Source organism: Mustela nivalis (assembly GCF_964662115.1).
Source record: "Mustela nivalis genome assembly, chromosome: 4".
NCBI classification, from domain to species: Eukaryota; Metazoa; Chordata; class Mammalia; order Carnivora; family Mustelidae; genus Mustela; species Mustela nivalis.
This window is the reverse complement of record NC_139023.1, coordinates 122,492,652-122,510,250: the sequence shown is the minus strand read 5'-3', so window position 1 is coordinate 122,510,250 and position 17,599 is coordinate 122,492,652. Positions and strand designations below refer to the sequence as shown.

The window sequence follows — 17,599 nt, the reverse complement described above, 5'->3', positions numbered from 1 at the left end:
GCGCTCCCGGAGGCCGTCTGCGCACGCTGCCGCAGGGCCCGGGGCGGGGCCGCCGTACGCACCGCTCGCCCCCCGCGCTCGCCAGGCAGAGCGCCCCCAGCGGACTCCGGGAGACCCTCCCCCGCCCGCGCGGAGCGAGGGACTGCGCGGCCGGGGGCGGGCGCCGCCGCTGAGGTATGGCCGCTGGGGCCGCGGTGCGCAAGGCGGCGCCGGTGCTGGAGGCGCCTCCGCAGCACGAGCAGGTATGGGGCGCGGGCCGCAGTTTGGGGACACGGGGCTAGAGTCCCGAGGATCACGCGGGGGTTGGGTGGCCGCGCGGACAGGTCTCCGAGTCCTACGCCCGGGCGCGGGATGGAGGGGCGGATGACCTTTCTGGAAGGTGCTCATTGCTTCGCCTCACCCTACCCCACCCCATGGGAGTCGAACCCCTCTCCATGTCCCTCTTTCCCTTTCTCCCCTTTCTCCCTCTTCTCCCCCTCCTTCTTCCAACTTCGTCCCCCCGCTGCCACTTGTCTCCTCCAGAAGGACCCTTGTTGGACTCATCCCTATCCGTTCCCTGTCCTCCATACTGGCTGCCCCTCTGTCCACCCTCTCCCTGACAGAAGCCCCAGGGCCCAGGCGAAGGCCGTGGGCATTGGAAGACAACAGCTGAAGGGTGCTGGGTGTACATTAGGCTTGACTTTGTGGTTCTCAGAGGTTCTCAAACTTCAGCGTTCATCATAATCACTCGGAAGTCTTGTTAAAACGCAGATAGTTGGGCTATGCCCCGGGTTTCTAATTCTTGATATCAGGGATAGTGGCTGATCATTTATTTGCAAGTCTGACTAGTTACCAGGAGGTGCTGATGTTCAAGGTTAGAGAAGCTCTGGGCTAGCACTTTGCTCCCCTCGCATCCTGCCCTCCCCTGAACCCTTCCGTGTTTTCAAATCCAAGTCATTACTATATTTCATTTATGGACTCTTCTTAGGCCGTGATCACATACCAGGAACTGTGCATGGGTAAAGGGGAAGCAGTTAGAGGTAGACCTTTCCCCCGGAGCTCGCATCCTGGGAAGAAAGTATAACAAGGATAAAATAACTCATAGAAGGTAGGAAGAGATTACTGTCCCCATAAGAGGTTGGAGTGAAGTTTTGTAGGCTTTCTAGGAAGCAAGGAACTGCTTCTCACAGGGAGGGTGGGAAGGCTGATGGGGGAGGGAGGGATGGCATGGCTTTTGGGAGCAGGGCCTTGGAGAATGGATGAGATTCCATGTGGCCATGAGGGGAAATGAGAATTCTCCATGGAGGAAACAGGAATATGAAATTACTTGGAGGTGAAAAAAATTGGTGGGGGCTGGGAGGTGAGCATGGAGAAAGGTAGGGGTAGGAGTGGATATTCTTTATGATCCTGGCAGAAATCCAGGGCTCATGAATCCTTGTAGGCAGAGAGAGCTGGATTGTGACAAATCTTGTAACACATTATGTATTGGGGATCTATTCTCTAAAATAGGAAAGCTGTAAGGGAACTCCCTGTCTGACTTGCTGGTTTCACTCTCCTGTGAACCAGATCAGATCATTCACAGCAGGTTATGGATGAAGAAGTCTGCAAGCTGGGAAGGACAGAAGACTGGCAGAGTCAGTTCTGTGGCTGAGTCTTGCTGTTCCCTTAAGGCTGCCATCGCTACCTTGCCTGCTGCCCTCAGGAGGCATGGTCCCCTGTTAATTCTTCCCTAGGGGGAACTCAGCAGCTTTTCCCTTAATCCTTCATGGCAGAGCCTTGTGGTCCAGGGACCCAGGGCCAAGGTGTCACTTGGAAGCCAATTAGAAATGGAGTCTCAGTCCCCCACCCCAAAACTGCAGGCTTAAAATCTGCGTGCTAACTGAACCCCTGGCTGACTGCACATCAAAGTTTGAGAAGTGCTAGTTTAAAACAGACTTTGTAAGAGCTGCAGATAATAAAGGAGAAATAGATATGGTTACTGAGCACCCCAACCCCATAAGAATTTACGGAGCACCCTGTGTATGACAGCACCCTGACTTGAAACGTTACCCTGTTTAATGTTCATTCAACATCCTTATCACCCCCTGAAGCATATTTCTTTGTGTACTTGTTTTTCTGAGAACCTCCATCCCCTTGGACTCCAGCAGAGCAAGCACTTGATCTGCTTTGCTGGCTACTGTATTTCCAGGACCCAGCACAGAGCCTGGCAAAAGGCAGAGCTTCAGGAGATGTTTATTCGACAAATATGTGAGTGAGTAATGAACATAAAACCTCATGATCCAGACTCTAGGCTGCCCAGCTCCCAGTGTTAGCCCTTTGTGACAAGTAAAACCCTCCTCCTCCCCAGCTAGAACCCCTGTGGGGTCACAAGAGCAAGCCAGCTACACCATGTCTGCTCCTGAGACTCCTCAAAGTTGGGGTGCAAGAAAGCAGGCAGAGTGGATTCATCAGTTTCCTCTTGTCTGAGGCCTCCTTTGCAACCTCTGTTTCCCCCAGAGGACCCACCTCTACCCCAAATTCTTCTCTGCCTTAGAGTAGGCCTGACACAACCCCTTCCTCCCCCTCCAGTCATGGAAGCTCTGCGCTTGCCCAGTGACATGGATTCCGTATCACTAAACACGGCCCTCCAAGTCTGACACACCCGTACCTCTCTCACATATGTATCAGGGACACCAGTAGTTTGAGTTCACACTTCCAGTTTTGCCAAGCATTTTAGCAAGATTTTTCTAACAGACAGGTTTTTGTGAGGGAAGAGTTGAAAGTGGGTAGACCCATTTGGAGGCAGCAGCTGAGGTGAGAAATGAGGAGGGCTGGTGCTGGGAGGGAGGCAGTTTTCAGATACAGTTGACCCTTGAACAACAGGTCCACGTGTACATGGATTATTGGCAGTGTGGTACTGTAAATGCATTTGCCTTATGATTTTCTTAGTAACATTTTCTTGTCTCTAGCTGACTTTATTATAAGAATACAATAATAATACACATCACATACACAGTATGTGTTGATCAACTTCTTATGCTATTGGGAAGGCTTCTAGTCCACAAAAGGCTATTAGTAGATAATCCTTAGGGAATCAAAAGTTATATCCACATTTTTTACTATATGGGGGACTGGTGCCCCTAGCCCCCACATTGTTCAAAGTTCAACTCTATGTTTATTGAGGGCATGCTGTGTCATATGGGAGTATTCAGGGTAAGACAATAAATCACCAGTGACCATGCATTGTGGTGACAGTGTTCAGTGGACAGTGGATCTACCAGAGGTGCCTAACCCTAAAGGCTTCCTGGAGGAAGTGGAATTTAGGGCGTCCCCAAAGCGTGTCTGGGGGACAAGGAAAAGCACTCAGGGGAGGAAGGTTCTGCTTGACTAGACCAGAGGCTGTTCAGGGGCTGTGGAGAGAAATGAAGCTGACAAGGACCGCAGGAGTCCTGTTAGTGACAAGGGCAGCCACTTGGGTTACGAGCAGAGGATCAGATAGGACCAGTCTGCTTGTCATTGGATCACCCTCACTGTTTGAAGGGAGAAAAGGAGTGAAGGCTTAAGATCTCCGGGGTGGGGAGGGAACACTGCACACCAGGCTGGAGGCCTTCCCTTACCAGGCAGTCTAAAAAGTAAGAGCCCCTTCCTGTTCTGGCTCTTTACCACACACTACATTTTGTTTCTTCATAGAATTTACCGCATTAGGTCATTGTTTTCCTTACTTGCTTATTGTCCATACTTTCTCTAGAACACAAGGCTTAATTCATGAGAACAGGAACCTTTTCTGTCTTACTCACCTTTATCATATGCCAGGCCCTATCCCAGTGTGTGGCACCCAGGAGGTAATAAATAGATACTGGTTGGATGAATGAAAAAAATTGTTGGCATAGAGGCCATTGAGGTGGAAAGAAGTGGGTTGCCAGGTATTTTTGTAAGGTCAGCAGGAGGGTACTGGGTTGGTGGTGGAGGGTTAGGGTCGAGAGTGGTGCCCCATATCTGGGTTTTGAATGATTGGATAGATGGGATATGGAGTTGCTGAGTGAGAGGGGGAACTGAAATGGAAGTAGGTTGGGGGAAACGAATATGTTCAGTCTGGGTCAGGTTGAGTTTGTGTGTCTGAGGGACATCCAAGTGGAAATCTGTAAAAGGCACTCGGGTAGAAGAATCTGAAGCTCAGAAGTGAACAAAAAGGGGAGGAGAGATAAATAAGGATGTGCTAGCAGGGAAAAAAGGATTTGGCAATGACAGACGAGAAGGAGAAAGGAGAAACAGATTCAAAATGACTTCTTCATTTAAGTGACATATGTTCATGCAGATTATAAAAAAATAAGTATAAAAGAGGAGTAAGTATGCCAGCAGATATCAGCACTCATAGATCATTCCTATTAGGACTTTGGTGACCATTCTGGACACCTCTTTCTTTTGGATGTTTGTTGATTCAGTGCAACTCTGTATTTACATTAATAGGTTTACAGTATATACAACCATTTCTAAAGCATGCTTTTTCTCTTAACAATATGTCATGGAGATACTTCTGTGTCAAGAAATATAGATCTGAACAATCATTTTAAAGACCCAATAGATTTCCTTTATTATATCAGAACTCATTAACCGATCCCGCATGGGTTGACACATAGATTGTTGCCAATTTCTCAATATTATAAATAAAACTATGCAAACACCTATGTCATCTTTCCCTGTGCATTTTTCACCTTATTTTGTGAGAGAATATTCCTAGACTATTCTACATAGGGTAAGCGAACACTTAAAATTTTGACATACCTAACCTAATCTGTTCAGAGAAACTGTCTTAATGTATACAATGCATCTGAAGGGCAGGAGGAAGCCATTTTCGGCACTAGCTGCTAGACATTTTCCCCCTTATCATCTTACTTTTTTTTTCTTTTTAATATTAATTTGTATTAAAATTATGGACATCCACATTTTAAGCAGTCAAATAGTTCTACAAGACTTAAACAACAACAACAACAAAACAATGGAACCCTTGTCACCACTCCACCCTTTCCCATTCCTGATTTCCCACTCTCCAGAGGCAACAACCTTCAACTGTTCTCAGGAACTGGTGGTGGACCCTCCTAGTGGGGGAGGGGGGGCTCAACACCAGGGCATTGGGGTTCTCGTGCTCCCAGAAGATTCCAGTGCTCATAGGGTGTTATCTTTCCCAATGCCACGGATGCCCCCTCTCACCCTCAGCCCTTCTGGGGGGTGGGGTAAATTCAGAAGCAGGAGAATGCAGGGACCACCTCGCATCCCACCTGTTTATCTCACCTAGCACCCTAGGTTCTCTGCCCACAGTAATAAAGTGGTTGTGCCCCATTCCCTCCTGCCACCCTGGATGTGGGGTGAAGGGTTGTACCCTTCCCCCTACTATCTCTGCCTGCCTGTCCCTTAGCCCAGGCAGCCACTTCACTGTCCCTAAGAGAAGGTGGTGCTGGGGACCCTGAGGTCTATAGATTCAACTAGCCCTCTCAGTGGAACCCCTGAGGCTGTCTTTGTGACCCCAACCTGGTCTCTGGTCCAACCAAATTCCCCAAAGTCCCACAAGTTTTCCACCATCCCTTTAGGCAAGGCTCTGACCCTGAGCTCCTCCTGGCTAACCACCGTCATCCTCAAAATAAAGCTCCAACTTTCATTCTGCCTAGAAAAAAAAAAATCTGTTGCTTTTTTTAACTTTACAATTTCTGGTCTCTACCTCATACTTGGAAATACTTTGTCTACTACATGATTATTAAAACATTTACCATATTTTCTTCTAGTGCTTTTAAGACTTTTTTTTTTTTTTTAGATTTATTTATTTGTTTGAGAGAGAGAGAATAATGAGCAGGGGAGGAGCAGAGAGAGAAACAGACTTCCCACTGATCAGGGAGTCTGATATGGGGCTTAATCCCAAGACCCTGGGATCATGACCTGAGCTGAAAAGAGATGTATAACCAACTGAGCCACCAGGTGCCCCAAGAATTTCTTTTTTACAATTAAATATTTGATCCACCTGGACTTTATTTTGAGATGGGGTTTGGATACAGCTCTATATTTTTTTCCAAAACCACTTGTCTCAGCAACATTCGTTGAACAATCCGTTTTTGTTCCTCACTGATTTGAAGTGATTCATTTATCATATGTACTTGGATCTGTTCCTAGATGCTGTCTGTGTTCTGTCCACTCATCTATCTTCCTAGTCCTGGACCAGTAATAGGAAGTTAATTTCTGTGGCCTTATTATGTATTTCAGTGTCTGGTAGGCCACTACTCCGGTATTTACTCTTCTGAGTTTTCCTGGCCATCCTTATATGCTTATTTTTCCAGATGAATTTTAGTGTCACTTTAGTTTCCAAAATAAATGCTTGTAAGATATTGAATGGGCCTGCCTAGTAACATACCAGAAAAAAATGTCAAAAAGTAGACTTCACCCTAGAGAAAAATATTGTAAAATAAGGGAACTACTACTAGAAAAGAGATGTCTCTGAAAATATCATCATCATCATCTTCATCATTATCATTGTATTCATTTTTTCCCTCTCTACATTACAAGCTGGAAAGAAAAACAAATTCTGAAAAGGGCTCTTTTTTTTTTTTTTTTTTTTTTTTTTTTCAGATCTCTCACACAAAGCTTTCTGCAGATGATGAGTGGAAGTAAGTAATGAGTCTTTTTTCTTTTTTTACAGCTGTTATCTAAAAATTCCATCTCCAGTTGGAGAAATTAAATGAAGCTATGATTTATTTGTAAATGTCTCAGGCTACAGAAGGTTGGTTAGCACAGCATGCATGTGCACTGATAGGATGAACTTGAACCACTTGGATTTCTTCTGTTTCCTACAGTGTGCCCCACATAGTCCCCCAAAACTGGATTTGTGTATGTCCTTCAAAATAGGGCAATGTCAAGTTAGTATTTATTTTAGGCATATGATGCATCTGGTTTTTTATATATGCTGTTTCACCTGTGTTCTAGTACTTACTGTAGGGCCATTAGGGCCCTGTGGGCACCAAAAGAAAATAAAAATGAAAAGTTCTTCCTTTTTTTGCATTATGGTAATCAATGATGAATGTATTCCTAATCAAAATAGGAAATACTTATTATATTTGCACACTACTTTATACTTTCCAAAGTAATTCTATACAGGTTAACCATTTAAGATAGGTTTTCATTATATATATACAAAGTCGATGCATGTCATAAAGCATGGTTTATGTCTATGCAAGCCCTATTTTAGACCAATTATAAAGTCACTTTTCTGTCTCCCTGCCCAAAGTTGAAAGTCTGTTCACTAAGTAGAATATTAAATAGTTACTTTGGATTGGGGGCTGTAAAAACTGTAAGTGCTTGTGCCCTTTAATTTTTCTTCACTTCCCATTTCTTCAAAGGAACAAGTTTATTTTTTAATGAGTTTCTGAAAATCATTCTTATCTCTTAAGCTCAGCTTCCGACACAGAGACTATTAACAATGTAATTTTTTAAGGTTGCTTACCTGATAGGGACTTTAGCTTCTTCATTTGATAAAGGTAGGGGTGTAGGTACATCTAATGTGCCTCCCAGCATCCAGGTTCTAAGATTCCATCTCAAAGGAGAACTCGGGCGGTATTTAATGGGCTCTGCAGGCTCATTGCTACACATTCTCCAGCAGGGGGCACGCTCAGAGCCCTTTTCAGAAGCACTTGGTACTTCACTCTTCAGAGTAGTGGTGGAAATTACTGGTAAAGGGGGAAAACCCAGCCCACATACCCAGTGAGTGCCTTTAAAAGGTCACAGTCTCACAGCACAGAATAGTACCCTGCAGTGTTTTCTGATCAGTACAGCAAGTGCAGACTATATCCAGTCATAAGTGAAACTTCAAGAGATTTCGTGACTGATGGTGCCCCATCCAGAGCGAAAGGTAATGCTAACCACTATGTATAAAGTACTTGATTGGCAGCATTCACAATTTTCCCATTTTCCCTAATCCTACCCTGGACTGCTCTCTCTTCCTCTAACCCAGTGGTTCTCAATCTTGGCTGCACCTGAAAATCGCATGTAGAAGTTGAACTGCCATAACAAGTACCACAGCCCTGGTGGCTTAAATGACAAAAATTTCATTTCTCATAGTTCTGGGGATAAGAAGTCAAAGGTTATGGTATCGGCAGGTCTGGTTTCTCCCAACCCTTCTTGGCTTGCAGCTGCCTTACACTCTTCCCTCCATGGGAGTTTATATATAAAAATCTTCTTAGATGGACACTAGTCCGATTGGATTGGGGCCCATTCACGAACAGCATTGAACCTTAGCTAACTCCTTAAAGTTCCTATCTCCAAATACAGTCACCTTCTGAGGAACGGGGGGGTAGGACTTGAGCATATGAATGGGGGTGAGCACGGTTCAGCCCATGTAAGGCACAGAAACAGTCATTTAATTGATCTGGTCACGGCTTAGCCCTTGGGACTTTTAAAAGCTCCCCAGTGATTTTCAGTTTACAGCCAACAACAAGAACCACTGCTCTAGGTTTCCTCCGAAGCTACTTCCACTATGGGAAGTTAAACCAGATGATGTACTATAATCATGTTTTCTCTACCTTTATGCAAAGCCAAGAGCTCATCTAAAAACTGAGACATTCAGCCATCAACTGAATGTTTGTACTTGCTTAAGGTAATACATGGGCTGCTTCTTCTTATAATGAAAAAAAAATGTATACAGCTCACTGAGGAGTTTTCTGGAGTCCTTTGGATAAGTTTCTCTTCATCGGTATCATGTGCGGTATATCCTTTTACTTAAGAATATTTAAAGTTACTTGGAATTACCACTATTTTAGTTTTGAATTTCAGAAATGGCAATTTTATATGATTTAACCTGATAATCATTATTATTCCTCATTTAAGAACAAATAACATGGGCTTTAGAGTTTTAGAACAATCCTGTGAGGTACAGAGGGATGACGATTTTAAGTCTGCAAAGGAGGATACTGCGGTGCAGAAGGGATGAGTGACTTCTGTGAGTCTGTATGACGATAGTGTGCCAGACTGGGGACTGGCACCCAGGTCTTTCCAGAGCCCATCAGTGACTTTCTTGGCCCCATCATTTCCCTTGAAAGGACAAGGCTGAAGCCCAAACCACACAGGCTAGCTAAGGGCTGAGAGGAATTGGTTTTCCTAATGAACTCGGACTCCTCCTCTCTGCTGCCACCTCCTCAAGCCTGAGAGAAAAGGCAAAACCAAGAAAACCTTAGGAAAACTGTACTCAAACTTAAAACCCCCTACATTTGAAATCTCCAGTTGCTTTCCACGAGCCCAGACATTTTGTTCCCCTAAATGTGCAGTGCAAGGGTTGAAGCCTTTTTCAGATGACATCATTTGCTGGTTCCAGCCTGCAGCAGGAGAGGATACACAAGATGCACCGGGGCCATGAGTCCATGCACGTGGAGATGATCTTGATCTTCCTCTGCACCCTGGTCATCGCCCAGATAGTGCTGGTACAGTGGAGACAAAGGCATGGCCGGTCCTACAACGTGAGTTGCCCCCAGGGGCCTCTGGAAGCCTGCTCCTCTTCCTGCTGCATCCTTCCTTTCTCACTGCTTTGAAGGAAACCCTTTGGTTTAAGTCAGTGGCCCTCAACAGGGTGCAGTCTTGCCCCCAGGAGTTACATGGCAACATCTGGAAACATTTTCAGTTGTCACGCCTTAGTGGGAGGGGAGAGGCAGATGGGAGATGCTTCTGGCATCTGGTGGGTAGAGGCCACAGATGCCACTAAACATGCAGAGGACAGCTCCTGTCACTCATGACAAGACTAAGAAACTTTGGTTTAAATGAATTAGTTTTCCTTTAGCATGATCAACTTCTGCAAGTGGCCTAGGAAAAGGCAGATTAGGAACTGCAGCAACAAAAGATTGAGGCTAACTTTGTTTAATTAGCCATAAACTCAGCTGGCATCAATAGTTGGCATATCCATGAAAATGGGTTAATGCAAATGTTATACTGACCTCAGCAACACAAAGCATGATCCCGTTGGCAAAGACCAATCCCACTTGAGCGTGTCCATGAGAACCTTACCATCTTGGGGCCTCAGGATCATAGCCTGAGATCTTGCCATTGTAATGTTTCCAGCAGTGGTTCTCAAATCTTAAGGTGCATCAGAATCACCTGGAGAGGTCAATCAGACTGTCAATCAGATTCCTAGGTTTCACCCCCAAAGTCTCTGATGCAATAGGAGCCCAAGAATTTGCGCGTCTGACAAGTTCCCAGGTTATGCTGATGCTTTTGGCCAGAGACCACATTTGAGAACCAATCATTTAGACTTGAGTATGTTGCAAAGAAAGAAGGTCCTCATTTAACACTCCACCTGGTTGTGGGTCTTAGATTGGTCATTATATAAGAAAACTTGTCTGTGACATATGAAGTGCTGGCTTAGACCAGTATTATATTGTTTTTTATTTTTACCCATTATAGAAATTATTCCCTGTGTAGCACAGGGTCTAAAGGGATTCTTTTTAATTCTGTAGAATGTTTAAATTTAGACAAGTTACACATTTTATTTAGAAAGGGAAATCTTGTCTTTTTGTTGTTTAAGCAAACACACTAATTTTCTGCTATGTACCACTGTCTTGTCAATTAAAATAAACATCCTCTATATAATACTTGAACAAATTGTTTTTAAAAGAAAAAAACTGGAATGAAACTTCATAAGTTATTCACTCATGTCAAAGAAAAGCTTCTTAAATAAAACAACGATGGTTTTCTCATCTGCAAAATGGAAATAACCTAATATTCAGAATTTCTCGAGTCCTTAAGTAAGAAGAAAACTGGATTCCTAAGGAAACCATTCATAGCCCTATTTCATTATTCCCTTAAAACTGATAATGATCTCTGGATTAGATATTTCAAAACATGCTCAGTTTCCATGACAACTCTGGTGTAAATTTTACATAGAAAGCCTCCTGAAAAGAAAATGCCTCGTGAGCCAGCTGACCTGCACTATGTCCCACTACTCCTCCACCATTTTTATTTGATGATTTTCGAGGTAGCTTATGCCAAGAAGAATTTGTCCCTGTCTTATATTTGGAGAAATTGCCCCTCTGTCAATTCTCTGAAGAGGTATTTCACAACACTAGTCGATGTCAGGCTCACACACTGGTTCTACCTAGCCACAGACAGATCAGCCCGTGAATCAGAGGCCACTTGAAGGACTTGTTGCCTTTGGAGGTTCAAACCCTTGATGACTCAGGCCACACTGGCACCAAGTAGACATCCCTGAGCTTAAAAAGTGTTGGGTAGCTGGATTGGCCTTCCCAAATTGTTTCCTGCCGCTCATCGCCACAAGTTGTGCTGCCTGAAATAACTTTCCGGGCTTGTTACTTTTGCTTGCACCCCATCCCTCACCAACAACTAGACTCCCTTAATCCCCCAACTTCTGCTCTCCAAGGTTGCTACTTCTGTGTTCTTCTATCACACAATTCCTCTATTTTATGGTTACCCAGAGGGGCTCTGAGAACCCCTTGTAGGTGACCAGATGCCTGTGATAGGAGCCTCTCGTAGAGTGATTCTGCCTGGCAAAGCCAGGAGCCTAGATAAAGATACCCCACAGTGGTCAAGGACTATTTGGGTCTCATGGTGGCCCTTTGGAACTCTCCTAGATGAGCTCATAGACATGCTTGGCTTCTAGAATATTTTGTACTTCTTAGCCCATCAGTCCATCTATATCTATTATTGCATGTCCCAAAGGAATGGGTGGAGCAGTCCCTTTCCCCTGCATGTCTCTGTTGATAATTTTGGCTCAAAGTGAGAGCCAGCATGTGAGGCTGATCTTTCCCATATTACTGCCTCAGATTTACCCCATACTTTGCAATTCTTAAGGGTTCAGTGCCAGATCCAGGCATCAGAACACAGCCATTTCAGGAACTCTTGGTGGTACCTGAAAGTCCTGAATCTGGAAATGATTTCCAGAGCAACAGTAGCTGATACTAGCACCAGTTTTCAGCATTCTTACCGTACCCTGCGTGAACCGTATCAAAAAAAATCCCTTTGCCTGACATACTTCTCAACTTTGGGATGGAATTTGATATGGTCATGTTTCCACAAATGCTGACCTGAACAACCTTACCATCCAGGGAGACCCTAACTTTTAAATTGCTTCTCTTGGCACCTAAGATTGCGTGACACCTAGCAGAGCTACAGAGAGCTTTGAACACAGTTACAAGATTCATGAGTTCCTGGCTCTTTTTTACAAGGGGCCATATATGAGGATTTAACTTTGTAATCTCCATCAGTATATTAGTAATATATTAATATTTGTAACATGTTAATTATAATTACTATTAGATATAAATTACTAAATACAAAAATTTATATACAAATTACTGTTACTGTTATAGTTGTGATAGTGAGCTTTTTATACATTAAGTTACCCTGGGAGATAATTATTTTTTATTTCTTTTGTGAATTATAGTTCAGAGAGATTAAATAACCTGGTCAAGTTTGTGTAACTAATTAGTTGCAGAGTAGAGACTAGAATCCAACCTCACTAGGTTGTTTGTTTGTTTGTTTGTTTGTTTGTTTCATATCAAGGATGAGTTCCTTAAATATCTCTGAACCATGGTTTCCTAATCTGCAAAATGGAACTACTGAAGAAAGGAACCTGTCTCCAAAGTTATTGTGATTCAGAAACATTTTCCTGTGAGAACTTCTAGCTTGGTAACTGATATATAGTGAGTGTTCAGTACCATTAGTTGACTCTGAGTGCATTCAAGAGAAATTGATGTATATAAAACAGTTTCACAAATTTAGCCATAAATTATAAAAGCAGTTTACTAATAAAAGAATCCTTTTCCAAATCCACCAACGTATATTTCTATACCCAGAGAAATTATCTTTCAAAAGTAGAAGTAAAATAATTTCTCTCTCAAATAAACAAAAAAAATGGGGTAATTCATTAATAGACTTGACTGCAAGAAATGTTAAAAGAAGTTCTTCAGAAATACAGAAAACTATATAGGTCAGAAACTCAAGTCTACATAAAGAAATAGAGTGTCAGAAAGGAATAAATGAAGATAAAATAAGATACTTCTTATTCTTAACTGACCAAATAGATAACTATTTGTTCAAAGTAGTAATTGTAACAATTTACAATTGACCCTTGAACAACAGAAGGGTTCAGGATGCTGAACCCCCACATAGTTGAAAATCTGTGTATAACTTCTGACTTCCCAAGAACTTAACTACTAAATAGCCTACTGTTGACCAGAAGCCTTACCATTAACATAGTCAGTTGACACATATTTGATATGTTATATGTTATATACTGTATTCTTACAATAAAGTAAACTAAAGAAAGAAAAATGTTATTAAGAAAATTATAAGGAGGACAAAATACATTTATGATATGGTACTGTCAAAAAATCCACATATAAGCAGACCCGTGCAGTTCAAATCAATGTTGTTCAAGGGTTTACTGTACTGGTTGATTGTAGTATATGGGTAAATGACATGAATGACAGCAATGTTAGAAGAAACATGAGGGAGGAATTGGGATTTCTGTGTTATAAGATACTTGCACTACCAGTGAAACAGAATAGTATAATTTGAGAACGGACTTTGATTAGTTGTAAATGTATATTGCAAACTCTAGGGCAACCACTGAAACACTTTTTTAAAAATATGTAATTAGAGTACCTGGGAGGCTCAGTCAGTTAAGCGTTCAACTCTCGACTTTGGCCAAGGTCATGATCTCAGTCACGAGATTGATCCCTGTGCTGGGCTCTGTGCTGGCATGGAACCTGCTTAAGATTCTTTCTTTCCAAAAAAAAAAAGGATTCTTTTTTTTCCCTCTCCCTCTACCCCTCTCCCTAACTCCACTTGTGTGCATTCATGCCAGTGCTCGCTCTCTCGCTCTCTCTCTCTCTTTCTTAAAAAATGCATATACTGAGAGAGGAGAGAAAATGGAATCATAAAATTCTCACTTAAAGCCAGAGAGCCTAAAAAAGGGGGTGGGGCAGAGAGGAAAAGAAAGAAAAAAAAAAATGTGCAATGAACAGAACACAGTTACAAATATAGTAGATAGTAATCCAACTATATCAACAGTCCCTTCAAATGTATATAAATACATCAATTAAAAGAGATTGTCACTGTGAATAAAAAATAAAACAAATGAAAACTAAAAATAAGACCCAATTATATACTGTTGACAAGAAACTCATAAGAATACAGATGTAACCATCAGGGAGAAAAAAGGGGCAATACATAATGATAAAAGAGTCAGTTATTTAAAAGGGAATAACAATTCTTAATGTGCATATACCTAACAAGAGAACATCAAAATATACAAGGCAAAAACTAATTGAACTACAAGGAGAAATTGACAAATCCACTGCTTAGTTGGATCAGCAGCTTCCTTCAGCAGTTGATAGAGCAAGAAGGCAGAAAATTGGCAAGGATAGAGTTGATCTGAAAAGCACGATTCATCGATCTGTCCTAATTGATATTTATAGAATACTTCATCCAACAACACATTCTTCTCAAGCTCACTTAAAACATTCACCAAGATAGACCACATTTAGGACATAAAACACACCAAAAATTTTTTTAAAGAATTTAAGTATACAAAGTATACACTCAGACCACAAAAATTAAATTAGAAATCAATAATAGAAAGATAGCTGGAAAAATCCTGAGATATTTAAAGATTAAACAACACATGAAACAAAGAGAAGGACTCAAGAGAAACTAAAAAATAATTTTAACTAAGTGAAAACAAAAATACAACATATCAAAATTTGTGGGATAAAGTTAAAGCAGTGCTTAGAGGGAAATTTATAACATTGAATTCATGTATTAGAAAAGAAGAAAGATCTAAAATCAATTAAGCATCTACTTTAGGAAATGAAAGAAAGGAGTAATGTAAACTTACAGCAGGGAAAACAAATAATAAAAATTAGGGAAAAGAAATAATAAAAATTAGGGCAAAAATTTAATTAAAAACAGAAAACCAATAGAGAAACTAAATGAAAGCAAAAACTGTTTTTTTTAAAGGTCAGTAAATTTGGTAGAGCTCTAGCCAGCAAACCAAGAAAAATAATAAAACACAAATTACTAATATCAGAAAAGAAAGAGGGGTCATCATTATTGATCCTATGGACATAAAAAAAAAAATAATGGACTATTATGAATAGCTATATGCCCACAAATCTGGATAACCTAAATGGAATAGACTGATTCTTCAAAAAACATAAACGATACCAAAACTCACACAAGAAGAAATGAATAATCTGATAGGCCTATATCTATCTTTCCTCAGATATAATTGATATATATAACACTGCATTAATTTTAGGTGAGGTGTGCAACTTCATGATTTGATCTATGCATATGACATGAAGTTATTACCACAGTAAATTTAGTTAACATCTGTCACTACACATAGTTATAATTTTGTGTGTGTGATGAGAACTTTCAAGATCTTCTCTCTTAGCAACTTTCAAATACATATTATTGTTAACTATAGTCACCATGGTGTACATTACATCCCCAAGACTTATTTAATCTTATAACTTGAAGTTTGAAGATTTATACCTTTTGACCACCATCACCCATTTAACCCTCCCCATACTTCCTGCCTCTGGTGGATATCTATTTTTAAACCCTGAGTCAAGGCACCCAGGTGGCTCAGTCTGTTAAGCATTGGACTCTTGATTTTAGCTCAGGTCATGCTTTCAGGCCTGTGAGATTAAGCCCCGCATCAGGCCCTGCACTGGGCCTGTAGCCTGCTTAAGACTCTCTCTCTCCCTCTTCCCCACCAAACTCTGCTCTTTCTAAAAAAAAAAAAATTAAATTTTATTTATTTTGACAGAGATCACAGTAGGCAGAGAGGCAGGCAGAGAGAGAAGGGGAAGCAGGCTGCCCCCCGAGCAGAGAGCCCTATGTGGGGCCCGATCCCAGGACCCTGAGACCATGACCTGAGCCGAAGGCAGAAGCCTTAACCCACTGAGCCACCCAGGCACCCCCCAAAAAATTTTTTGAGTCAAGAATTAGTATCTTTCTAAAAAAGAAGCACCAAGCCCAGGTGATTTCAATTGTGAATTCTACAAAACATTTAAGGAAGAATTCTTTACAATCTTCCGAAAAGTAAAAGTAGAGGGAACACATCAGAACTCATTCTTTGAGGCCAGCATTACCCTAATACCAAAATCTGATGAAGATATTACAAAAAGGAGAAATCATACCAATATCTCTCATGAACACAAATGTAAAAATCCCCCACAAAATACTAGCAAATCAAATTAAACAATGTATAAAAGGAATTATACACTATGGCCAAATGGGATTTATTCCAGATATGTAAGGTTGGTTCAAAAATTACAAACGAATTTATGTAATCAATCACCTTATGATGCTGAAGAAGAAAAAAGTCTATGATCATGTTAATAGATGTAGAAAAAAGCATTTGACAGGGTCCAACACCCATTCATATAAAAATTATCAGCAACCTAGAAATAGAGAACTTCCTCAAATTGATAAAGAATATCTATTAAAAAAAACCTACATGGGGCGCCTGGGTGGCTCAGTGGGTTTTGATCCCAGGGTCCTGGGATTGAGCCCCTCATCAGGCTCTCTGCTCAGCAGGGAGCCTGCTTCCTCCTCTCTCTCTGCCTGCCTCTCTGCCTACTTGTGATCTCTGTCAAATAAATAAAATCTTTAAAAAAAAAAACCTACAGCTAGCATTACACTTAATGATGAGAAACAGGTTGCTTTCCCCTTAAGATAAGGAAGAATACAAGAAAATCTATCTGAATTGCACTGTCTTAGCTACTGCAATAAGACAGAAAAAGGGGGGGCAGATAAATACAGATTGGGAAGGAAGAAATAAAAGTATCTTTGTTTGTAGATGACATGACTTCTGTAGAAAACTCCAAAGAATCAACAACAACAAAAACAACACTGAAACTAATAACTGATTATAACAAAGTTGCGGGATATAAGGTCAATATATATAAGTCTATTGCTTTCTTATATACTAGCAATGAACAACTGGAATTTGAAATCAAAACACAATACCATTTACAATGGCACTCAAAAAAGGAATATTTAGGTATAAATCTGACAAAATATGTATAAGATGTATATATAAAAACAGGAGACCTAAAATAAATGGAAAGATAATCCATATTCATGGATTAGAAGATTCGATATCGTTAAGATATTGATCTATAGATTCAATACGATCCCAATAAAAAAATCATAGCAAGCTATTTTGTGAATATCAACAAACTAAATCTGCATTTATATGGAAAGGTAAAAGACCCAGAATAGGCAACAGAACACTGAAGAAAACAATGTTGGAGGATTGACACTACCTAACTTCAAGACTTATTGTAAAGCTATAGTAATCAATACAGTGTGACATTTGTGAAAGAGTAGACATTTAGATCAATGGACTGGAGCAGAGAGCGCATAAATAGACCCACACAAATACAGTCGACTGATCCATGACAAAGGGGCAAAGATAATTCAATGAAAGAATACTCTTTCTAACAAATGGCGCTGGAACAACTGGACACGCATATGCCAAAAAAAAAAAAAGAGAGAGATAGAAAAATCTGGAACATATATTTCACTAAAATTAACTTGGGATGACTGGGTGGCTCAATTGGATAAGCATCTGCCTTCGGCTCAA

General features: G+C 41.2%; 1 protein-coding gene across 5 annotated transcripts in view; it reads left to right on the top strand.

Moving 5' to 3' along the window:
- The first annotated feature begins 40 nt into the window (after window positions 1-40).
- The window catches only part of RNF175 (ring finger protein 175), a 44,462-nt gene continuing 26,903 nt past the window's right edge, over window positions 41-17,599 (top strand). For 3 of the 5 annotated variants that reach the window (XM_082726735.1, XM_082726734.1, XM_082726733.1), the window contains exons 1-3: window positions 71-242; window positions 6,571-6,608; window positions 9,305-9,446. In XM_082726735.1, coding sequence (XP_082582861.1) covers window positions 177-242; window positions 6,571-6,608; window positions 9,305-9,446 — 246 coding nt within the window. In that variant the 5' untranslated portion in view covers window positions 71-176. Of the gene's footprint in view, window positions 243-2,167; window positions 2,227-6,570; window positions 6,609-9,304; window positions 9,447-17,599 lie in introns of all 5 variants that reach the window. The other 2 variants (XM_082726736.1, XM_082726732.1) reach the window with 2 other exon arrangements.